Source organism: Microtus pennsylvanicus, chromosome 4 (genome assembly GCF_037038515.1).
Source record: "Microtus pennsylvanicus isolate mMicPen1 chromosome 4, mMicPen1.hap1, whole genome shotgun sequence".
NCBI classification, from domain to species: Eukaryota; Metazoa; Chordata; class Mammalia; order Rodentia; family Cricetidae; genus Microtus; species Microtus pennsylvanicus.
The window spans coordinates 10,442,746-10,465,260 of NC_134582.1; the positions used below are offsets into that span (position 1 = coordinate 10,442,746).

The window sequence follows — 22,515 nt, forward strand, 5'->3', positions numbered from 1 at the left end:
ATGACCCTCTTGTATTCTGTCTTTTAATTACAGGGATTACAAACATGTAATCCAGTTGTTTCATCCAGTTTTAGGTTTAAGGCAGTGCTGGGTTTGGGTCCAGCTCTCTGTGCATGCTAAGCAAGGACCCTGCTAACTGAGCTACATCACCAGCCCATGTACACAGATTTTATGACATAATTTGGATTACATAGAGGCCATTTACCCTCCCCCCACCTACTTCTTATCTTTGGTCTCTTTAGATAAGGATAGCTATTTTTAATTAGGAGAAGTGCTATTGTAGATAGATATTTAGAGAATACACCAGGAAAATTTGTAATCCCAGAGTACTAAATGTGCACATTGGCACTACAAATAAAGGCACAAATTCATCCAGCTTGGATGATGGCCTTGTCATGCTGGAATTTCCCTTTCCTGACTCTGTTCTGCTCAGTGGCCTGGGCTCTTGATCTATGGTCATGGCTTGGGGAAACCCATAACTGAGTTGGTCCAGGAACTGGGTTGGACTCTGAGTGAATTAAAGATATATTTTCATGTGATGTGTGTTGTCAAGCTGATTTCTAGGTCACAAGTTTATTTTATTTTTAAAGTGTATCTTATCATTTTGTTTGTATGGGTGTTTGCCTGCATGTATATCTGTGCACCATGTGCATGTAGTACCCCTGGAGGCCAGAAGAGGGCATTGGATCTCGGGGATTAGGGTTTGTGAGCCCCAACGTAGTTCTAAGGAACAAACAACTATCTTCTCAGGAGAGCCATTTCTCCAGCCCCCACAAGTTTATTTTGTAACCACGTTCCTTGACCTGGTATAAGTAGCAGGGGAACGTGTTGTGATTTCCGCAGGTTACGGACCCTCACCCATGAAAGGTGAGGAACGCGGGCAGGAGACAGATTTGCCATGCAGAGTTTGAGTGCGGAGTTTATTGAGATAAAGGAATGGGGGAGAAGAGAGAACGGGAAGAGAGACAAAATGCTGCCTCCTCAGAGAAAATGGCAAAAAGGAAGAAAGAGGGAGTGGGAGGTCTCTTAAAAGGGACCTTTTTCACCTGCGTACAGACTAGGACCCTGGGCTGGTCAGGGTACTGCCTGGGTGCATCCTGCCAGATGTCAGGGCAGGCCAGCATAATGCCTGAATCCTCACAGTATGCATATTTATTTCCTTCTGGTTTTAGACAATAAAAGCCTAGCTAGCTTGGCAGTAAGTTCAACTTGTCACATGAAGTCCTAATTCAAGTCAGTGTCTCTTAAATCTACTGACTGAGGAAGAAACAGGCTGCGGAAAACAGGCTTTGCGCAGCCTCCGAGACCACAGAGGCGGGCCAACCTTTCGGTTAGGCTGCTTGGTTTTGACAGCTCGCCATTCCTCTAAGCCGTTATTTCTATAAAGCACTGCTGTGTCTTGCTGTCCCATCTAAATTTTCCTTTTTGTTTACAGTATGAGATGAGAACAGAAGCCCGGCGGAAAAACCTTCTCATTTTGATTTTGCATTATTTAACACAAGAAGGGTATGTTATCACAGTCGTTTATGGTGATGCCCCTCGCTCTGACCCTTTGAAAGCAGGGACCAGACATTACTTTTAGAATAGCTTTGTGTTTACAGAAAGATGAGCAGAAAGTATAGTGACTCCATATATACTCTCTCCCCGTCTGTTTCCTATCTTACTATTACTATTAATAATATTACTATTATTATACTATTATTATTTGTAGTGTTGGCAGTGGATCCCACAAAGCACTCTACAACTGAGCTCCAAGCCAGTCCTTTATTATTAACATCTCGAGTTAATTCAGTTGATTTGTTATAACTGGCGAGGCATGCACTAATACAATGACATTCTCCTAGTTCATAGTTAACTTCATGGCATTTTACGACAGCAACAGAAAAGTACCCAAATACACACATATTTAGCAAAAAATGAGGAAAGGCAAGCCAAAGACAGTTTCTTAGTGGACTGGCTTATTTGACTGTCAGCACTTTCTTGTTTTTTTTTTTTTGTTTTTTGTTTTTGTTTTGTTTTTCGAGACAGGGTTTCTCTGTGGCTTTGGAGCCTGTCCTGGAACTCGCTCTTGTAGACCAGGCTGGTCTCGAACTCACAGAGATCTGCCTGCCTCGACTGCCAGCACTTTCAAACTAGTTTTGAACAATGGTAGCATCACTAGATGCCCCCAGAAGCAGGTGACTTCCAGACAGCACTGTTGTGAATGACAGTGTTTGGATACATTTAACATGTGGTGCACTTACATGTCTGTAATGATAACGTTTGGATACATTTAACATGTGGTGCAGTTACATGTCTGTAATCTCAAGGCTTCATGGGCTGTCACAGAAGGATCATGAGTTCTAAGACAGTTTGAGCTATTTAATGAAACTTTGTCCCTAAAACAACCACTTGAAAACAAACAACAAAACCAAAGCCACCAGCAAACAAAAATACCCCTCCTCAATACAACAGCATTAAAAAACCTGAACCACAGACAGAATATTGTATACATAATAAATAAATAAATAAATATTTAAAAAAAAAAAGAAAAAAAAACCCGAACCAGAAAACAAAATCCAACACAAACCATAAAAGCCTATGTAAGGTTCCTTATCTAGAAAAATCTCTTCCTCGCCAGTTTTTCTATGATGTGCTGCTTACAGTCTGCTTGTTCTTTGTGTTGATCCTCTTTGAATCTGCACCCTCTGTTTGCTTTTATCCTTACACCCGACTTAATCTTTTCTCTTCTGTACAACTGCCAGCTATATCGATACGGCTAAAGCACTGGAAGAAGAGACTAAGCTGGGGTTACGGCGCTTTGAAGTTTGTGACAACGTTGACCTAGAAACAATTTTGATGGAATATGAGAGCTATTATTTTGTAAAGTTCCAGAAGTACCCCAAAATGGTTAAGAAGGCGCCAGAGACAGGTACATAGTTTTGATGTATATCAGAAAGGACATCAGAATGGTATTTCCAGTGCCCACATCTGTAATCCCAAACTCAGGGAGGTGGGGACCTAAAGATCATAAGTCTGAAGACCAGCTTGGCCTATCCCTCCCCCTAATCAAAGGTGTTCCTTCTGTGCCTAGAAGAGTAGACCAGAAAGATCTGGAGCCCATCTCAAACCCAGAACTGGCCATTCAAACACAATTGCCTGGATTTTTTTTCTGAGACAGGGCTTCTCTGTGTAGCCCTGGCTGTCCTGGAACTCACTCTGTGGACCAGGCTAGCCTCAACCTCACAGATATTCATCTGCCTCTGCCTCCCAAGTGCTGGGATTAAAGGTGCATGCCACCACTGCCCTGCCGATTGCCTGGATTTTGACATCCGCTAGTCTTTGTGGAGTTTGTTTGAAGACTGTGTTTTAGGGTAATGAGAGCAAAGCCCCAGTGTATTGAAGGAGCTCTTTAGAAGAAAGCCAGCATTGACTTCTGGAGTGATGGAAAGGGCTGTTGGAAGACGATAAATGACAGAAGACGTCTTGTTAGGAAGACCTATTATCTATCTTGAAAATAACATGGAAATGAGTATTGGGGAAGCTAATAGCTCATGTATAGATAATGAAATGCTTTTGAAAGCCATCAATCCAGATGGTGATCAATATAATGCAAAGACCCAGGATAGGTCAGCAGTCAAGGAGGCTTTAGCCGAGGGCCTAGGTTTGTAGTAACATTGACTTAGAAGTCTGTAAGTAGGGGAAGTAATTACAAACCGAGGGAGATCATTGTCCTGTTTACAAGGCACTTGTTAAGCCACAGACGTTAACATTTCATGTAGGGACCAGGAAACCAAGAGGAACGTCAATTAAAAATAGCCAGGACCAAATCTAGACTTGAGGGAAGGTCTGCAATTTTAATTTTCTTTCTTTTCTTTTTTCTTTTTAAAATTTTCTCTGAGCTCTCTTCCAGTGAAGGGTTCAGAGCTCAGATTGTTTGGCTGGTTGTTTGATCTGGGCACTGGCTCCTGCACAGAGAGACAAGCCCTGTTCTCAAGGAGCTGATTTCTAGGTGGACTGTCCTCATCTAGCCTGGCACCCGTTTTCTCCTGTGAGATTGAGCACAGTGGCTTAATTCGAAAGGTCAGTTGGCAGAATTTAACTCAGTCAATGTTCCTCTCAGACTCATGCAATCCTGGAGTGCCATGTGACCCAGAAAACAGTGACAAATTCATGAAATCTCAGTGGAGTGGCCAGCCTTAGAGGCGGCCTGTTGTGGGCATGGCCCACATGTGCGGCCACGGTGGTTTTACTGAAGCCTGGGTCTCTCTCTGTGTGGCTCCGAATGCCTGAGAAGCTGTGGTCCCTTCTGCTGTCCGGGGCCTTCACTTCTAGTTAGAACAGCTGTCTGTGGTCCGGAGGCTGAAGCACACACTGTAGGACCATGTAAGAGCACTGCGAAAGAACAATGTACCTAAAAGTTTGCTTGCTCTCTCTTAAGACTAAATTCTCCCCCATGTTTGTTTTTCCACAGCAGAAAATAATTTACCACCAAGAAGCGGAGGGAAGAACAACAGAAGGTAAAGTGATTCATGATTCGTCATCATCAATTTAACTTTTTTTTTTTTTTGAGACAAAGTCTCTCTATATAGCTCTGGATGTCCTGGAACTCCCTCTGTAGATCAGGCTGGCCTCGAACTCACAGAGATCCGCCTGCCTCTGCCTTCTGAGTGCTGGGATTAAAGGAGTGCACTGGCATGACAGGCCTGATCAGCTTACCGCTTAAGAGTCTGCGGGATCTCTTTCCTAAAGAGTCTCCAGTGCAGCTCCATGTCTGCTAGCAATACCAGACTGAGGTCATGTGATCTTGGAGTCCCCTCTTGTCGCCACTGCCTGGACTTGAGCCAGCGTCTTCAGATTCTCCCGGGGTCACTGCACATTTCTCTCAATGCTATCCAGTCTTTCCTGGCCACGTCACTTCGACAGTCCGGGTCTTCAAGGTTAAAAGATTGACGCCCAGTTTCCACAACGTCTTTTTATGAAGATGGAGCAAGCTTCTGGTTTATGTCCCAGGGTTGGCTGGCTTGGGGCAGCAGAGACTGTAGGATTTTGTTAGTATAAAAAAATCCAAAAGCTCGGGGGCAGATGAAAGTACAATTCTGGCAGGAACTACACTGTATACTCAGTTTATGCCATGAAAAAAAATCATTTTCCAAATCTTAGAATGTGCCAGAAAAAGGAAACTCAGATTTAGGTAAGTTATTAGGTCTTGAGAGGTGTGCATTCTGTGTGTCCTTTCAAGGGCCTCAGTTCTGCGACTTCAGTTCCCTGTATCCAGCCCGATAAGGAAGAACCAGAGTCCTCCAAAGGGCTCTTGGCATCCTCTGTAGCAATGGCTGGCTGGAGTCCATGCCATAACAGCGGCTATCACCATCTTCTGCCCGAGCCACCACTGCTTTGCCCTGTGCTTTAGGGACAGTGTCACTGCCTCGATGGGGTGCTGTTGCCCCATTCATGGTTCCCGTGAAGCTAGTCGGTCTCTGCTGATGCTAAAACAGCTTGTGCATAACAACAGCGAGGGCATTTAATAGGCCAGCCGTGGCACGTCCTTGGGCTCTGCTTGTCTTTCAGTGCATTCATGCCTGCTGTGTGCTCAGGGCACGTCACTTGGGGTTTCCTCAGCTCTTCTGGGTTGATGTCTGTGTGTGGCAAGCACAAGGGCTGAACCCCGAATGCTTAGTCAGGGAGGAGAATTAGGAAAGCAATGGGCAGTGTTTCTGGCCACTGTGGGCTTTTTAAATTTTATTTATTTTTTTATGTGTGTAAGTGTTTTAGCTGTCTGTAAGGATGTGCACCACATCTGTGCAGTGCCCACAGAGTCCAGAAGAGGGCCTTAGATCCCCTGGAAGTAGAGTTACAGGCAGTAGTGATCTTAGTCGCTGAACCATCTCTCCAGCTGCTCTGGGTGCTGTTTTATGCCAAGATGCTCACTCAGTAACAGGGTGTGTCATTGGGTTGACTTCCAGTTGTCCAAGTGTTCTTTCCTAATTTTGTGCCTCGCACCAGAGATTTCTCCCAGTTATGGATCTGCTGATAATCCAAGGAAGGGAAGTTAGCTAATGAGACAGGTGACAGAATTGGGGTCCCAAAAGGCTTGAGAATTTGGGGGATTATTTGAAGGTGTATTGCTTTTGTTTATGCTGCATTTGTTTAACTCTGCGAAGCTGTGATTCTTTGCCTGTCTAAAACACCTGGTGGTCTAATAAAGAGCTGAACAGCTAATAGCGAGGCAGGAGCAAGGATAGGTGGGGCTGGCAGGCAAAGAGGATAGACAGGAGAAATAAGGAAGAGGGGAGCAAGAGAACAAAAAGGAGAGGACATCAAGGGCCAGCCACCAAGCTACACAACGAGCCATTGAGAAAGAAATAAAGAAAAGTATACAGGAATAGAGAAAGATAAAAGCCCAGAGGCAAAAGGTGGTCAGGATAATTTAAGAAAAGCTGGCAAGAAACAAGCCAGACTGAGGTCAGTCAATTCATAACTAAGAATTCATAACTAAGAATAAACCTACATGTGTGATTTATTTGGGAGCTGGGTGGAGGGCCCCTCAAAAGCCAGAAGAATCAAACATCACACAACAAAGAATTTGTGGGATGGGCCTAAGACAGTGGAATCTGATAGAATAAAGCTCAGGCTCTAACAAGTCCCTTCCCCACTGCAAGATCAGAGACCTAGAAATCAAGTTAACAGTATGTTCACACAATGTACCAATATTTCACAACAATGCTGGTGCTTACATTTAGGGTAGGTCTTCCCTTCTCTATTGAACGTCTCTGAAAACAGCCTCACAGACATGCCCCAAGGTGTGCCCCATTAATGCCTTCGGCATTTCTTTTTTAAATTTATTTTATGTTTATGAGTGTTTTACCTGCACTTGTGCAGTGCTTGCAGAAGTCAGAAGAAGGCATTGACTCCTCTGGAATTGGAATGACAGACAGTTATGAACTGCCATGTGTATGCTGGGGAAGGCCATTAGCATTGGTCCAGCCCCTCACCAGGTGTTTCTTACAGTCCAACCAAGTTGACAATCATAGCAAGAGGTTAGACCTTCTCAGTAGAATTCTCTTGAGCACAGGACTGATGGATAAAGTTAAGGCTGAAGAAGTTTGATTCTATATTCAGAAGAATTTTATAATTATTGGTGTTTTTGTCGTAAGTCATATCAAAGCAAACTTTATGGTTCATTTTGCTCTTGGCGGGAAATCAAAATGGGAGGACCAGAGTTCTGGACCTTTGAGAGACCCAAATGGATGTTGAGACGCGTGTGCGTGTTGAGTGTGTTACCTATAATTATATTTAAACCAACCCTATTAGTAGAATTTGCATGTATGAAATGCTTGATACTCATTTTATGATTATTTCATTTTTGTCCCAGCAAAAAGCCTGAAGGACAGATTTTCTTTTTTTTTTTTTTAAATTTTTTTATTGATAAAAGGAGGATAAAGAAAAGAAAAAAAAACAAATTTCCACCTCCTCCCACCAGCCTCCCATTTCCCTCCCCCTCCTCCCACTCTTCTCCCCCTCCTCCCACTCTTCTCCCCCTCCTCCCACCCCTCTCCCCTTCCCCCCACTCCTCTCCCCCTCCCTTTCCAGTCCAAAGAGCTGTCAGGGTTCCCTGCCCTGTGGTACGTCCTAGGTCCTCCCCCCTCCATCCATATCTAGGAAGGTGAACATCCAGACTGGCTAGGCTCCCACCAAGCCAGCACATTGAGTAGGATCAAAACCGCGTGCCATTGTCCTTGGCGATGGACAGATTTTCTAATGTCTAGGTTAGAGATGAAAAAAAGATGCCCTAGGAATGTTCCGTGTCCACTTCTCATGAGCTGAACATTAGGGTGTGGACATGGTAGTATTGTTGACATGGTATTTATATTAGAGATGATCAACTTTTCTTTTCCATAATGAATTGAACTGAGGCAGAAGCTGTCTGAGATCATTTAGAATATGAGAGTCATTCCTCTAGTGACCCTACTGCAGATATCCTGCAAAGAGCTGAGAGGAGAGAGCAGCTTAAGGCATCAGAGCTCATGATGGCCTCTCAGAAGGTCCTGCGAGTCTGACCTTGTCTTTCATTGCAAAATGCAAACATCCCAATACCATTTTTTGCCTACTGATGAGGATGTACTGAACGGATTAGTTCTGCCCTTGTAGTGATGTGTGATGCACACTCAAGCGTGTGCGCTGTGACTCTTATGACAACTGCAGACTCCCTTTGTCCCCGCCACTTCTATAAACCCCATCTCTACCAGCTACTCTTCTGACTTCCAGTCCCATCACTGTGTTTTTCCAGACAGGAACATACTGATGAGAAATAATTTTACAAAGATGAGTGATTTGTGACAGTAGATATAGACTTAAGTTTGCTCTCTTTCCATAGTGCGTGTATTTGTGTGTATCTGTGTGCAGTTACCTGTAAAGGTCAGAAGAATGTGTCAGATCTCCTGAAGATGGAGTTACAGGAAATTGTGAATTGCCCAATATGGGTGCTGAGCCCACGCTCTTTTTTAAAAAAAATATTTATTTATTTATTTATTATACAATATTCTGTCTGTGTGTATGTCTGCAGGCCAGAAGAGGGCACCAGACCCCATTACAGATGGTTGTGAGCCACCATGTGTTTGCTGGGAATTGAACTCAGGACCTTTGGAAGAGCAGTCAGTGCTCTTAACCTCTGAGCCATCTCTCCAGCCCCAGCCCATGCTCTTAACCACTGACACTATAGGTCCTTTGCTGTTTTACACAGAGGAAGGATATTCAGTGTACAGGGTTACAACTCAGACAGAGCCCTGGATCTTCTGGCGTTTCATAACATGAGAGGACAGACTGTCTCCTCCCGCCACCCCTGGGGTTTCCCTGGTCTGATGCTTGTGAGGAGGGTGGGGGATGTTAGCCCCGGGAGTATTCTTCCTTAGCAGTGGTTCTCAGCCTTCTCATGCTGCGGCCCTTCAGTCAGCGACTCATGTTGACGTGACCCCAATCATAAAATTATTTCACTACTACTTCATAACTGTAATTTTGCTACTGTTATGAATCGTGATGTAAATATCTGATATGTGAGATATTTGATATGTGACCCCTGTGAAAGGGTCATTTGAGTCTCAAATGGGTCGGGACCCACAGGTTGAGAACTGCTGTTCTAAAGCAATGTTTGTTGTTTTGTTTTTAAATTTTTTTTTAAAAAAATCATTCATATGGGTGGGTTTTTAAAAACTAAAGCAACCTGCCAAGCATGGAGCCTCTGTGGTGTGACGGAGAATGGAAGAGGGTGGATTGGGGGTCCCTGGGAAGGGCAGGCACTCCAGCTTGGTTGAGAGGAGCCCAGTGAGTAGTCAGGAGAGAGCTGGAGCCAAGTCAACTAGGAGCAAGTACATGGTGCAGCCGCACGATATGCTGTGTGCAGAGACTCACTGTGCTGTGTGCATAGAGCCTCACTGTGCTGTGTGCATAGAGCCTCACTGTGCTGTGTGCAGAGACTCACTGTGCTGTGTGCAGAGACTCACTGTGCTGTGTGCAGAGACTCACTGTGCTGTGTGCATAGAGCCTCACTGTGCTGTGTGCAGAGCCTCACTGTGCTGTGTGCAGATCCTCACTGTGCCGTGTGCATAGAGCCTCACCGTGCTGTGTGCATAGAGCCTCACTGTGCTGTGTGCATAGAGCCTCACTGTGCTGTGTGCATAGAGCCTCACTGTGCTGTGTGCATAGAGCCTCACCGTGCTGTGTGCATAGAGCCTCACTGTGCTGTGTGCATAGAGCCTCACTGTGCTGTGTGCATAGAGCCTCACTGTGCTGTGTGCATAGAGCCTCACTGTGCTGTGTGCATAGAGCCTCACTGTGCTGTGTGCAGAGACTCACTGTGCTGTGTGCATAGAGACTCACTGTGCTGTGTGCAGAGACTCACTGTGCTGTGTGCATAGAGACTCACTGTGCTGTGTGCATAGAGCCTCACTGTGCTGTGTGCATAGAGCCTCACTGTGCTGTGTGCATAGAGCCTCACTGTGCTGTGTGCAGAGACTCACTGTGCTGTGTACATAGAGACTCACTGTGCTGTGTGCATAGAGCCTCACTGTGCTGTGTGCAGAGACTCACTGTGCTGTGTGCATAGAGCCTCACTGTGCTGTGTGCATAGAGCCTCACTGTGCTGTGTGCATAGAGCCTCACTGTGCTGTGTGCATAGAGCCTCACTGTGCTGTGTGCAGATCCTCACTGTGCCGTGTGCATAGAGCCTCACTGTGCTGTGTGCAGAGACTCACCGTGCTGTGTGCATAGAGCCTCACTGTGCTGTGTGCATAGAGCCTCACTGTGCTGTGTACATAGAGACTCACTGTGCTGTGTGCAGATCCTCACTGTGCTGTGTGCAGATCCTCACTGTGCTGTGTGCAGAGCCTCACTGTGCTGTGTGCAGAGAGCCTCACTGTGCTGTGTGCAGAGACTCACTGTGCTGTGTGCATAGACTCACTGTGCTGTGTGCATAGAGCCTCACTGTGCTGTGTGCAGAGACTCACTGTGCTGTGTGCAGAGCCTCACTGTGCTGTGTGCATAGAGCCTCACTGTGCTGTGTGCAGAGACTCACTGTGCTGTGTGCATAGAGCCTCACTGTGCTGTGTGCATAGAGCCTCACTGTGCTGTGTGCATAGAGCCTCACTGTGCTGTGTGCATAGAGCCTCACTGTGCTGTGTGCATAGAGCCTCACTGTGCTGTGTGCATAGAGCCTCACTGTGCTGTGTGCATAGAGACTCACTGTGCTGTGTGCATGCGTCTTTCGAGAACTCCCTTTAAATGTGCTACATTAGTTATTTACTTACCTAGAATCAAATGGTTAGAATATGTTTGTGAAAGTTTTTGTTTCCTTCTTTAGGGTGACAAATGACAATTGTCAAAATCTCCCCAAGATCTGTCAGCAGAAGCCACGACCCAAAACCTCAATATTGAAGACAGGGGACACCAAATCTGTCAAGGACCATTCTAAACAGGTCACAATGACTGCTTGATGTCGTAATATCACACTTGGCTGATAAATGGCCCCAACAAAAATAGCTTATTTCTTTGTTGTTTTTGAAGTTCTCTTTTTAAAATTGCTGTATGGTTTAATTAAACTGTAGAGTTCCCTGAATACTGTAGATGTTTTAGTATGTTGGAAGAAAATCCTAGATTTGCCAGCTCCTTCTCTAGTTTCAGCTCAGGGTGAGGGAACTGGATGGTTTGGGGCTGGCTGGTAAAATCCTCATACCTGAGAGAAGTACAGAAAGGAGGTCTTCCCATCCCAAACGTGTCCTCCGGCTCCCCAGTGTGGTCCAGGAGCAGTCTAAGATACAGCTGGGCCTCGGCACCTCCTGCTGAGCTTCTGCAAAGCATGTAGGGTTACTCCTCACCCCTACCTCAACACTAGACTTTCTAGAAGGGAAGGCAGCAAGAAAAGTGGCTCCCGCCTCAGGAGATCTACGTCCAGAACCTTCTTATCTAGAGCAAAACATTCCAGGTTTTAAAGAGCAAGGGACAGTGGAAATCAGGAAAAGGAACAGCAAAGGTTACTGCTGAGGACAAGTGGGATGGGAAGAAATGATCACGGGATTCAGTTGTCTTGAAGAGGGTTATGTGCCCAAGGTAGAAGGGAGGTGATGTGGGACAGGTGAGTTCCACAGGGGATGGGCAGTCAGAGCCTGGGTCTCCGCTGCTTCCACATCTGGCTTCTCATGGTCCTTTTCCTCCAGGAGAATGTCAGTAATGCTCAAGTAGAGAATGCTGGCTTTGGCCTAAACATATCAAAAATCCAGAAGAATGGCACAGAGGAAAAGGCCCATCCACAAAGAGTAAGTGGAACTCAGGACCCTAGGGTGGGACGGGGGAGTTTGTTTCTCTCTAGAAAAAGGAAATCACATAATTTGTGCCAAACATGACCATGGCAACAAAAGTATGAAAGGTTGGCTGTGGGGTAAGAAAGGAATATCCCAGGAGGACCAGAAACCCGGCATGCGATTCTGATCTGCCCGCTCCTTTCTGGAAGGACCTTCTAGAGTGATCCTTCTCTAGGGATCACAGGCTCCTCGTTTGCAAATGGACATTCAGAAGAGAGAGGGTTCTTGTCAGCTTAAAAATTCAGTGATCAGCAGGGGTGTAATCAGGTGGTAGAGTGTTTGCCTGCTGGTCACAAAGGTCTGTATTTGCTCCCTCCCTGCTATCAGAAATGTTAGGAGAGCACAAAGAGCCCCGTGTTGACAAAGACAGACATTGGTGTGCTGCACTAGAGTGAGGACAGCCCAGAGGGCCCCCGCTTGTTTGTTTATGACCTTGCCAAGGGTAGTTGCTTAATGCCCTTCTGCTTAGAGGCATGCTCCAGACTTGAGTACAATTTATTTGTGATCCATGAAGATTAGTTGGTTTAGAGCTGATCCTGTGCTTACTAGATATTTCTGCTCCCACTTTCCTTCCTCCTCCTCCTTGTTTTTTTATTTTGTTTTTTGAGATAAGGTCTCACTAGCTGGCATAGAACTTACTTTATAGATTAGGCTGGCCTCGAACTCACAGAAATCCGCCTGCCTCTGCCTCCCGAGTGCTGGGATTAAAGGTGTGCACCACCAGCTATTTCTTCTTTTTTTCTGATGAAGCTCAGGTCTGGCTTTGTAAAAAAAAAAAAAAATAGTTTCTCCAAGAGAAAAGTCCCAAATGGGGTGGATGCAGCAAAGGTAGGGGTAGTGGACCCTTTGGCAAGAAGAGTACATGTTCCTCCTGAGGGACCCTCCAGGGTGTCCTTCATTAACTTTCTCCTTCAGCCAAGATGTTGAACCATGGGTTGCTGCCCTACACACAAACTGGTGGCTGTGGTGTGTGCTGGAAAGGCTACCAGGCACACCAAGCCTGGGGACTGCCTTCCCTGGTCTGCATGGCTCCCTGGAGGCCTCAGGGAACTGATGAGGCAGGAGAGGATGCATTTGCCTTCCCCCCAGAAAATGCTCCCTTGTTAGTCCTCAGTGCCTTCTTCAAATTCTGAGTCCCCTGTGGTGTACCTAGCCATGCTGTGGCTTTAGTCTCTTGTGAATGCCTCACACTGATGTAAACGGTGCCTCTGCGTGAGTCACAAGGAAGGGGCCAGTTAACCCAGCACTTAACCTTTGAAATAGTCTGCCCGTAAATTCTGTTTCTAGCAGAAATGGCATTGTGTAAAATGTAGATAGATTTTTTTTCCCTCCTAGATTTTCAAATGTTCATGGGTTGGGTGACAGTGCCTAGGTGGCTTCCCCTACGAGGGTTTCTCATCACTGTGTTAGGGACTCAAGCCTTGGATTCTGACGCCTTCCTGAAGATGTCAAAAGTATGTTGTCCTTTGGAGTACAGGCTGGGGAGTCAGTTTGCCCAAGCCCAGAGTGCTGCAGTGGTCAGGTTGTGGTAAAGCCTTATGTTTGTTTGTTTTTGAAATCTGTAAAATGGAAACCATAGCACTGCCTGCTTTAACTGTGAGGTTGAAAGGAGAGCCCATGTCTTCGCTGCCGCACAATAGACAGTCGGTAAACACGGCTGGTTGCAAGTGTGTCTTACCTGCGCCGTTGACTTCCTTTCTCGATCCTAAGGGAAACAGGACTAGAGCTTGGAAGATTATATTAGTTACTCTTTCTATTGTGACCAAATGACTGACAGTGGCAGCTAAAAGAAGGGAGGATATGACTCCCTGCTTTAGGGGATGTCCATCATGGCTGGCAAGGCATGGCAGGGTGTTTGTCTGTGGTAGTGAGAGCCTGAGGTTGAACTCCTTCCCTGGTGTCCAGCTAGGATACAGAAGCTAGACTAAAGTTAGAGGTAAGTGTAACAACCATCAGAGGACCTCTGGCGGTAACCTAGGTCTGCCAGGCAGGCAGCAGTGCCTCCCGTGCCAGACCCATGCCATTAGGACCAGATATTCAGACTCATGACATTTCAGAATCAAACATAATAGCAACCATCTGGGTTTGAGTCCTGGCCTCAGCCTACTGTTAGGCTTGTGGCCCTCGGCAAATTGTTTAACTTCCCCAGCTTCCCTTCACAGAAACAAAATTAAAATGTCACTCACCACTGGCAGGGGTGGCCTGAGAACCTTGCCTACCTGTCTTGTCCCAGGCCATCCTCCACTGAATGAAGCATGCAGTCAGCACACGGGCCTGTCTTTATCTGCATCCCAGTGGGTTCTTCCTGAATATCTAACGTTTTAAAGGAGTGTGGTCAGACATGCCAAGTAGCCACAGAAGGAAGGAGATGCTGAGTGTCAGGGATGAAAAAAGTCCATGAATTTTACTCATCTAACTCCATTCTGAAGAATTAATTTAGTTTTGTTTTTCTACATAGTCCTGACTTCTGCAAATCATCTTATTCAGCAGTAGTTCAGCTTTCCCTTGAGATGAAATCTGCCTGCCATACACCCAGCTCTAAGACTGCTCTGCTCTTGTGTGTTTGTGGCTTAAATAACCATTGCTCCCTTTTAGGGCCAAATCATTGACTTCCGGGGGCTGCTCACAGATGCTATCAAAGGAGCCACCAACGAATTCGCCTTGAACACTTTTGAATGTAACCCAGACCCTTCGGTAAGTGATTAAACCACCCAAATCTCGTGGAACTTCTAGGAGTATCACTCCGAGTCCAGAGAACTGTGAGATCCGGTCAAAGGTCATTGCAACCAGTCACCGTTAGTTTCTCCAAGATCCCACTTTCCTTCCTACATCGCGGCGGAGCAGTTTTGTAAGGCCAGCCTTTCTGCTCCTCTCCCCAGGAGCGGCTGCTGAAACCTCTGAGTGCATTTATTGGCATGAACAGTGAGATGCGAGAACTGGCAGCCGTGGTGAGCCGGGTAAGATCTGCTGTTCAATTCACAAATTTATGGAGGCAGACCAGGGCTCCTGGAGCATTGTGGGCTGCTTCTTTTATTAATAACAATAAATATGATCATTTATTTATAAAGTGCCCCCACTTGCAGAGGCACTCATATTGTTTAGAGGCACAATAATGCATGATAAATAAATTATAGAATCATAAAATTACAATAGAAAAAGCCCACCATCCTACTATAGGGGCCAAGAAAACAGACAGCAAAAAAGATGCAGAGAGGGACGGACAGGTGAAAGGCTTTCTGGCGGGCTCCAGATCAGGGGAAAGAGGGCTCTAAGAAAAGCTCGGAGCACACGTGTGTTCTGTTTAAAGAGCCCCAGTCTGAAAATGCGGGGTCTGGGAGTGTGATGGCCTCACTTGGAAAGATTTTTTACCACTAGGCTAAGGATACTTCAAGCTTGCACCGTGAAGCTAAGGGCGGTGAAAATGAACGGCCGGTGATGCGGCCCTGAAATCCTTTGACCTGCACTTGATTTCTGGAGCCTTCTCTTTCTAGCTGGATGGTTTTAAGCAAGCTTCTTAGGTTGAGAATAGATTATTGATTACAGATGACTTTTCTAATTTTCACTGATCTCAGTTTAATTGAAGAGGGAAACTGAGGTAAGGTCAAAAAGATTCTTTAAAAAAAAATCCTCCGAAAAGCATACAGTTGCTGAGCTGCAAGGGCATCCGCTTCAGAGGCACTACCAGAGGCTGCTAAGGACCTGCAGACAGAGGCAGTGACTCCACCCAGGCTTGCCTCGAGAGACTCTGGTTGGGTGGATGAGTGCATCTGGGGAGCAGCAAAACTGGGGTGCAGAGAGGGGCAAGATTCTCCACCCTGAGCAGTATCCAGGATGGAGAATTGGGTAGAGAGATGAGAACCCTGGATTAGCATCCCTCTCGGGGCTCAGGTCATCCTGTGTGTTGAGAAGCAGTTTCAGTGAGGCGGATGTAGTAAAGTGATGGAGAAGAGAGGCAGCTATGAGGTTTCCACCAGCGAAGCAGGGTAAAGAGTAAGGCTGCCAGGATGCATGAGGAAGCAGAGGCTGATGCTCCTCATACCCCCCAAATCTGTAGTCTCCTTCCTGTCTCTACAAAAGGATAGCATGAAGTTCAGAGTAGAGAACAGAAGTGACCTGCAGGGATCCCACACTCCTGAGGAAGGGGACACAGCCCCTTCTTGTATGTTTCCAGTGATGGGAAGATCATTTGCAATGACAAATGACTTTGGATGTGTACAAGGAAGAACTTTGGGTTGGGAAATTAAACATCACCTGTTAAACTCAGTGTCACCTCTAGACTGCGGAGGGAAATGCACTTATCTACAGATTGTTCAAATACCAAAGTAGATGGAGCCTCATTGTGTGCCAAGATTCCTAAGAAAGGCCTCAGTAAGAGATGTTTGCTCTCCCCAAGTTTTGGAAGCCTGAGTTGGGTGTAATATAATCTCCATCATCTCACACTCAGAGGATGAAGCAGGGAAACCCAGCCACACAGTGAGTTCCAGGCCGGGGTACAGAGTGAGGCCCTCTCTCAAAACACAAAATATGGAAGACTGGGTCTTTTATCCACTACTCTGTCCTACAATGGACAATATACATCACGTATGACCCAATCATTTCTAATAAATACTGCGGTGGTATTTTGTGTTTTAGCAAATAAAGCTTGCCTGAAGATCAGACTCTGGAGCTAGCCATTAGTTAACCATAGAAGCCAGGTAGTGGTGGCACACACCTTTAATCCCAGCACTCTGGAGACAGAGACAGATGGATCTTTGTGAATTCAAGGCCACCCTGGGCTACACAAGATTGATGTAGTCTAAAAGAGAAAACGAGCCTGGCGGTGGTCGCTCACATCTTTAATCCCAGGATTTGGGAGTCACAGGCCTTTAATCCCATCATTGAGAAGGTGGAGACAGGAAGGGGTATGCCTGGGCAGAGAGAGGAAGATAAGACAGGAGGAGACAGGAGCTCAGGGCATTCAGTCTGCGGATTCATAGAGACAGGATCGCCCTTTGGGTCTGAGGTTGGAGTAAGAACTAGTGGCTGGAAGGAAAAGAAAGAAAAAAGAATTCAAGCTACAAAATACTTCTCAGTAAAGTGGAACTCCTGGTGGGGAGCTCTGGGGGGAGGGTAGTAGCCATAGGACCATAACATTTTTTGCCATTTTAAAAACATACTTTTATATGTTTGAAACATGTGCACATAGCACGTATTTGAAAACACACACACATACACAAAACAAGTAGACAGTTTCCAGACTTGTTCTTTACTCAGGATGACATAGGAAAGGACCTTAAGAGAAAGTAATACTCCAGACATTGTTTGCCTGAAATAGCTCCGATGGAGAAGGGCCCAGAGCGACTGTTCAGAGGCGTCTTGTGAAATTGAAATTGGAAAACTGTAAATTAGTAATCAGTAAAAACGACTTAATTGATTGCCCTGGGGTGGTCGCTACAGGGCTCTCCCGTAAGAGGGGAACTGCGTGCGCACTTGGTTGTTGGCCTCCTCGAACGCTGCAGAAGCAATCGCTCCAGCTGGAAGCAAGGAATGCTCACTAGGGAAAAGGGAAATTGGTTTCAGGGGAACGTAGGAGAAGTCTCTGTTTGCAACAAATTAAGAAAGTGTTTGCCAGATCAAATAGCTAGACAGATGCCCAGCTATGGTAAGGATATGTTTTTCACTAAAATTTAGGGTAATTTCTTGACTGTGGTCATAACGCAGCACAGGTTGCTATAGGCTGATGGTAGGTGTAGCTCACTCTTATACCCGCCCCCCCAAAGTACCATATTTTACTATCAATATCTTCTCCAGGGAAAATCATTGACTATTTTCCCATCTCTTTGGTAAAGTAACCCCAACTTATAATGTATGCATAGGTCTACATTATAATACTCGGGAAACATTTTTTTTATCATCAGCACATTATATCCTATTAAGTCAGGTGTTCTGTGCTGTCGTGTTTGTTCCAGAAGTGGAAGAAAACGTCAGTTTTAGCAAAATAATCAAATGCATATTGCAGGACATTTATCTCCATAACCCCAACATAAAGTGGAACGATATTATTGGACTGGACGCGGCCAAGCAGTTAGTCAAAGAAGCCGTTGTGTACCCAATAAGGGTAAGTATGGGAAGCCATGTTTCTGATTGCTATCAACTAGACAAGCTGTGTCAAGAAAAGACGGTGTGGTGACTTTTCTGTCTGTAAGGTAGCCTTTTGACTGGGCCACCCTTGGTCAGAGCTAGAGCATCGCGCACAGTCTGTGCTATACCAGCTTAAGTCTGTTCCTGTTGCAGCTCTTGCAGAGGGAGGTTCCCAGCACCCACATCAAGTGGTTCACAGCTGCCACTACAGCTCCCCATGAGTTATAATACTATGACTCTAGTTCCAGGGCATCCACTGCCTTCTTCTGGTCCTCAGGCACTTGTATGTTACTTGTGCATACTACCACAAAATAAAAATAAATCTTTCTAAAAAGTCACATTCTATATTGGTTCAAAGTGTCTGCGCAGTGGTAACTGAAGACCTAAGACATTGTGGAATATAGCTTTTCAGATGCTAAACACTGACCATTAGCCTGCCTCCCTAAGAGTGTGCTCCCTGTCACAGACACATCTCCCAGGAGAGGCCTCTCATTTGTTCCTATGGATCTGCCTCAGATCTAAGCCCCCCCCCTCCCCGCAGTTGCCATCAGGGGCTTTGCTCGGCTAGACAGACAGTCCCTTCCAGGGCTGTGACCAGCAGGGCCAGCATGCTGTTCTCATCACCTGCCTTTGACCGTTTTCTACACACCTCACGAAACAAACTGACAGAAGAAACAGCACACTTCAAGAGGGGTGAGGAGACGGTCAGAGTATCGCAGAGTGTTTACTATCTGACAGGCCACCCTGCCACTCGGGGCCTTAAACAACAATCTTTGGGACAGAAATTCGCTTGTCATTCTGTGGGTGGGCAGTTTAAGCTGAACCCAGCCAGGCTGCCTCATCTGTCTCCACACAGTATCATTTGCCTGGCGTTCCCACATACCAGCCAGGGTGACTGGGAGAATTGGGGGAACAGTTGGGATAATGGGCAGTCAAGTCTTTTCAGATGGCCAAATCCTGCAACAAGCAAGTTCAGCCTTGTTCGCGGGTTCTTAGAGAGAGAGAAGAAAGATCATGTCCTAACGTGTGAGCTTTTTCATAGCCCCCCTTCCATTTGTTCATCTTATAATTCTTTTTTTTTCTTTTTAATATTTATTTATTATGGATACAATATTCTGTCTGTATGTCTGAAGGCCAGAAGAGGGCGCCAGACCTCTTTACAGATGGTTGTGAGCCACCATGTGGTTGCTGGGAATTGAACTCAGAACCTTTGGAAGAGCAGGCAATGCTCTTAACCACTGAGCCATCTCTCCAGCCCCCCATCTTATAATTCTTTAGCATCCCACTGGGCAAGGTCAGAGGGCCAGGAACCAGATACAGGTGGTGGAGAACTCCACTTTCTTCTGTGAGAGGCTACTATACAGAATTTGTATAATTTGTGGACTATAATTTCCTAAGGGCAAGATTACAATTCATTAAAATAACAACAGCAACTGTGTATTACTACCTCTGAATCCATGAAGCTCTTGATTTTGCCGTACTTTCATTCCAAGGAAACAAAAAACATTAAATTCAGATTATCTTTCCCTCCCTCCTCCCCCTGCTTGGGTGGGAGTAAGAAATATATTTATTCAGAGCTAAGAGTGAAACCATAGCACAAAACTTTTGGGAAGGATAGAGCACTTTATTGGCACCCTGGATATGCTGTTTTCTCATTATTCTGGGGAACAAACCTACAGTGTTTAATGTGGTCGGCAAGAGAATCTACCACGGAGCTACAGCCCTCCCCTGTTTCTGGATGTGCTATTTATGTCCATGGCATTATACCCTTCACAGGCGATGGGAGTGTGTTTGCCATTTCCCCTGTCCTCCACCAGTCCTGTACAGTTCCTACAAGGTTTGAACTTGAGCTAATGGAAGAGACCCAACTGAAATCTGGTAGCATCCTCTGAGGCTACCCCATAGAGCTTCCCATGGGCACATACTTTTATGGGTTGTTTCTAGGACTTATCTTGGATCTGTGTCTTCTTTATGATTTTTAAAAAGGAGATGAAGGCTCCACATGGAGAACATAGAGGGAAGGAAATTATATGCATAGAAATAACTATTGTCACTGGGTGATGGTGGCACATGCTTTTAATCATAGCTCTCGGGAGGCAGAGGCAGGTGGGTCTCTGTGAGTTCAAGGTCAGCCTGGTCTACTGAGTGAATTTCAGGACAGCCAGGGCTACACAGAGAAACCCTGTCTTGAAAGAAAGAGAGAGAGAGAGAGAGAGAGAGAGAGAGAGAGAGAGAGACAAGAAATAACTATTGCCACAGAGAAGAAATACTGCATATACCTTTCTTTTGTGTGTATATATATATATATATATATATATATTGCTTTTAAGAAGCCACAAAAATTAAGTCAGACATTTTTACCCAGTGTGAAAATGCCCCCGGGACAAACAAGATCCACACAGAGGAGCAGACCTTAAAAAAGTGGGGCTAAGCCTTAGAGGGGCTGTTTTGCAGGAACTCCTGCCCTGCCTGCTAAGAATGTGCAGGTTGATGTATTCATGCTCACCTTGTCTTTGTTCTCCAAGTACCCACAGCTGTTTACAGGCATCCTGTCCCCTTGGAAAGGTCTGCTGCTTTACGGCCCTCCAGGTAAGCACATCTTTTGGGAACGGAGGATGTCTGCGGGAGCCTGGCTGCTGCCCGGTGGTGAGGCAAGGAGCAGTAGCACCTGCTCATGGTCATCCTCTTGTGTCCCTAGGTACAGGAAAGACACTGCTGGCCAAAGCCGTGGCCACTGAGTGCAAAACGACTTTCTTTAACATTTCTGCCTCCACCATTGTCAGCAAGTGGAGAGGAGATTCAGAAAAACTTGTCCGGGTAGGAATTCTTAAGATGCTTAAAAATCAGTTTTCTGGAATACCAAAGTACAAAATTATGCTAGAGTGTGTTGGTTTTAAGGTTATATATATATATATATATATATATATATATATATATATATATATATATATTTATGCTAGAGTGTGTTGGTTTTAAGGTGGTATGTATGTTAGCCTTGGCTTGGATTGTGACTCCCCAAAGCCCAGGAAGTGGATTGACTGTCACATGTGGGTATTAATCATAGTGCCACCAGCAAAACATGGACTCCCTTCTTCTGGAATTTTACCAACAGCTATTTTTTGATTCACACAATTTAGGACTAAAAACGAGAATAAAAGTCTCTAAAGTGGCCTACTGTTTCCTCCACTCAAGAACCATTCATTATTAAGCATGTACAGTTTATCCAGTTAACATTTAGTGTGAGGCCACTGCCATGTGCCAGACCCTACACTAAGCACTCTGTGGAGGAATTGAAAGACGTAAACCTTAATTATTCTTTCAGATGTTCTGAGCAACTTTTCTTCCTCTGCTCATGGCCTGTACAGTGTGTTCTCTCCTTGGAAGGCTGTTTCCGTCTTTACAATATCTCGTTCCTGGTCCATGGCATCTCTTACACTCTAACATTTTGCTGTATCTTCCTGTCACCCTAAGAGAACAGCTGCTGTGATGTACACCTCGCCATAAAGGGGGTCCCTTGCCAGGAATCCCGTTAGACTGCTTGCCTCCTGTAGAAGGACTGATAAGTAATCAATACTAAGTAAATGTAAAATTACTTTCTGAAAAGAAATCATCCTAAAATATTACTCTGGAATTATGGTCCCTCATAAAGCTAATTTCCAAATGATCATAGACTGCTTAGAAGACATAATGGGATATTTTAGAAGGGTTGGTGAAAAAATAAGACCATACCTATTATTTATTACTTTGCTTTGACCATTCATTCATTCATTCATTCATTCATTTCTAAGGATTAAATGCAGACATTTGCATGTCAGGCAATTACTATAATACCAAATTAGCCCTTAGCCCCTTGTTATCGTTTTCAAGTTGTTTCAAATGTTTATGTTTTTATGGATTTTTATCACTCACTCAGCATTGTATTTCTTTTCTGTTGCTCTGTTTATTTTAGTGGTACTGTTTTGAGACAAGGCCTTTTTCTAGATGTAGCTCAGACTGGCCTTGAACTCATGATCTGTCTTTTGGGATCACCTTATTGTCCTAGGTGCTGGAATTATAGATCGTGTACCACAGTGCCTGGATCAAGATGAAATCTATGAAAATATTTATCTACACTTTCTCCTTTGATCTTTATCCTGGGGCTGTCTCAGACCAGATCCCCAGGTACTCCTGTTTATCTGCTGTGTAGGGATCCCTAGGGTTCTGGTCAGTTCTGTTTCAAAGGGCTGAGGTTCAATTAACTACAGTCATTATCAGCCTAAAGCTCTTTGGGATATGTGTGTGTGTGTGTGTGTGTGTGTGTGTGTGTGTGTGTTTAACTTCTGTGTGTTGAGTAACAACTCACAAAAGACGCCCTCCCCTGAAGAGTAGAGATTTGTGTCCCGTCACAAAAAGTGTTTGGAACCATGAGCACAAGACACTGCAAAGCGTTTCAAGAAAGTTCCCTGACTCCCTGGACAAGCCCTAAGTGGACAGACATGTACATTTAGACACTTCATGATCGTCCTAACAGAGATGGAGAGAAAATGGTTTCTTGTTTAGTGTTGAATGTCCAGAAATGCCAATC

At 45.2% G+C, this 22,515-nt stretch overlaps 1 protein-coding gene across 1 annotated transcript in view; it reads left to right on the forward strand.

Moving 5' to 3' along the window:
• The window catches only part of Katnal2 (katanin catalytic subunit A1 like 2), a 52,994-nt gene that overhangs the window by 8,861 nt on the left and 21,618 nt on the right, over positions 1 to 22,515 (forward strand). Inside the window, exons 2-11 of the mRNA XM_075970806.1 lie at positions 1,436 to 1,506; positions 2,745 to 2,911; positions 4,454 to 4,499; positions 10,835 to 10,949; positions 11,688 to 11,786; positions 14,427 to 14,525; positions 14,711 to 14,788; positions 17,830 to 17,928; positions 20,477 to 20,540; positions 20,650 to 20,768. Coding sequence (XP_075826921.1) covers positions 1,436 to 1,506; positions 2,745 to 2,911; positions 4,454 to 4,499; positions 10,835 to 10,949; positions 11,688 to 11,786; positions 14,427 to 14,525; positions 14,711 to 14,788; positions 17,830 to 17,928; positions 20,477 to 20,540; positions 20,650 to 20,768 — 957 coding nt within the window. The remainder of the gene's footprint in view (positions 1 to 1,435; positions 1,507 to 2,744; positions 2,912 to 4,453; positions 4,500 to 10,834; positions 10,950 to 11,687; positions 11,787 to 14,426; positions 14,526 to 14,710; positions 14,789 to 17,829; positions 17,929 to 20,476; positions 20,541 to 20,649; positions 20,769 to 22,515) is intronic.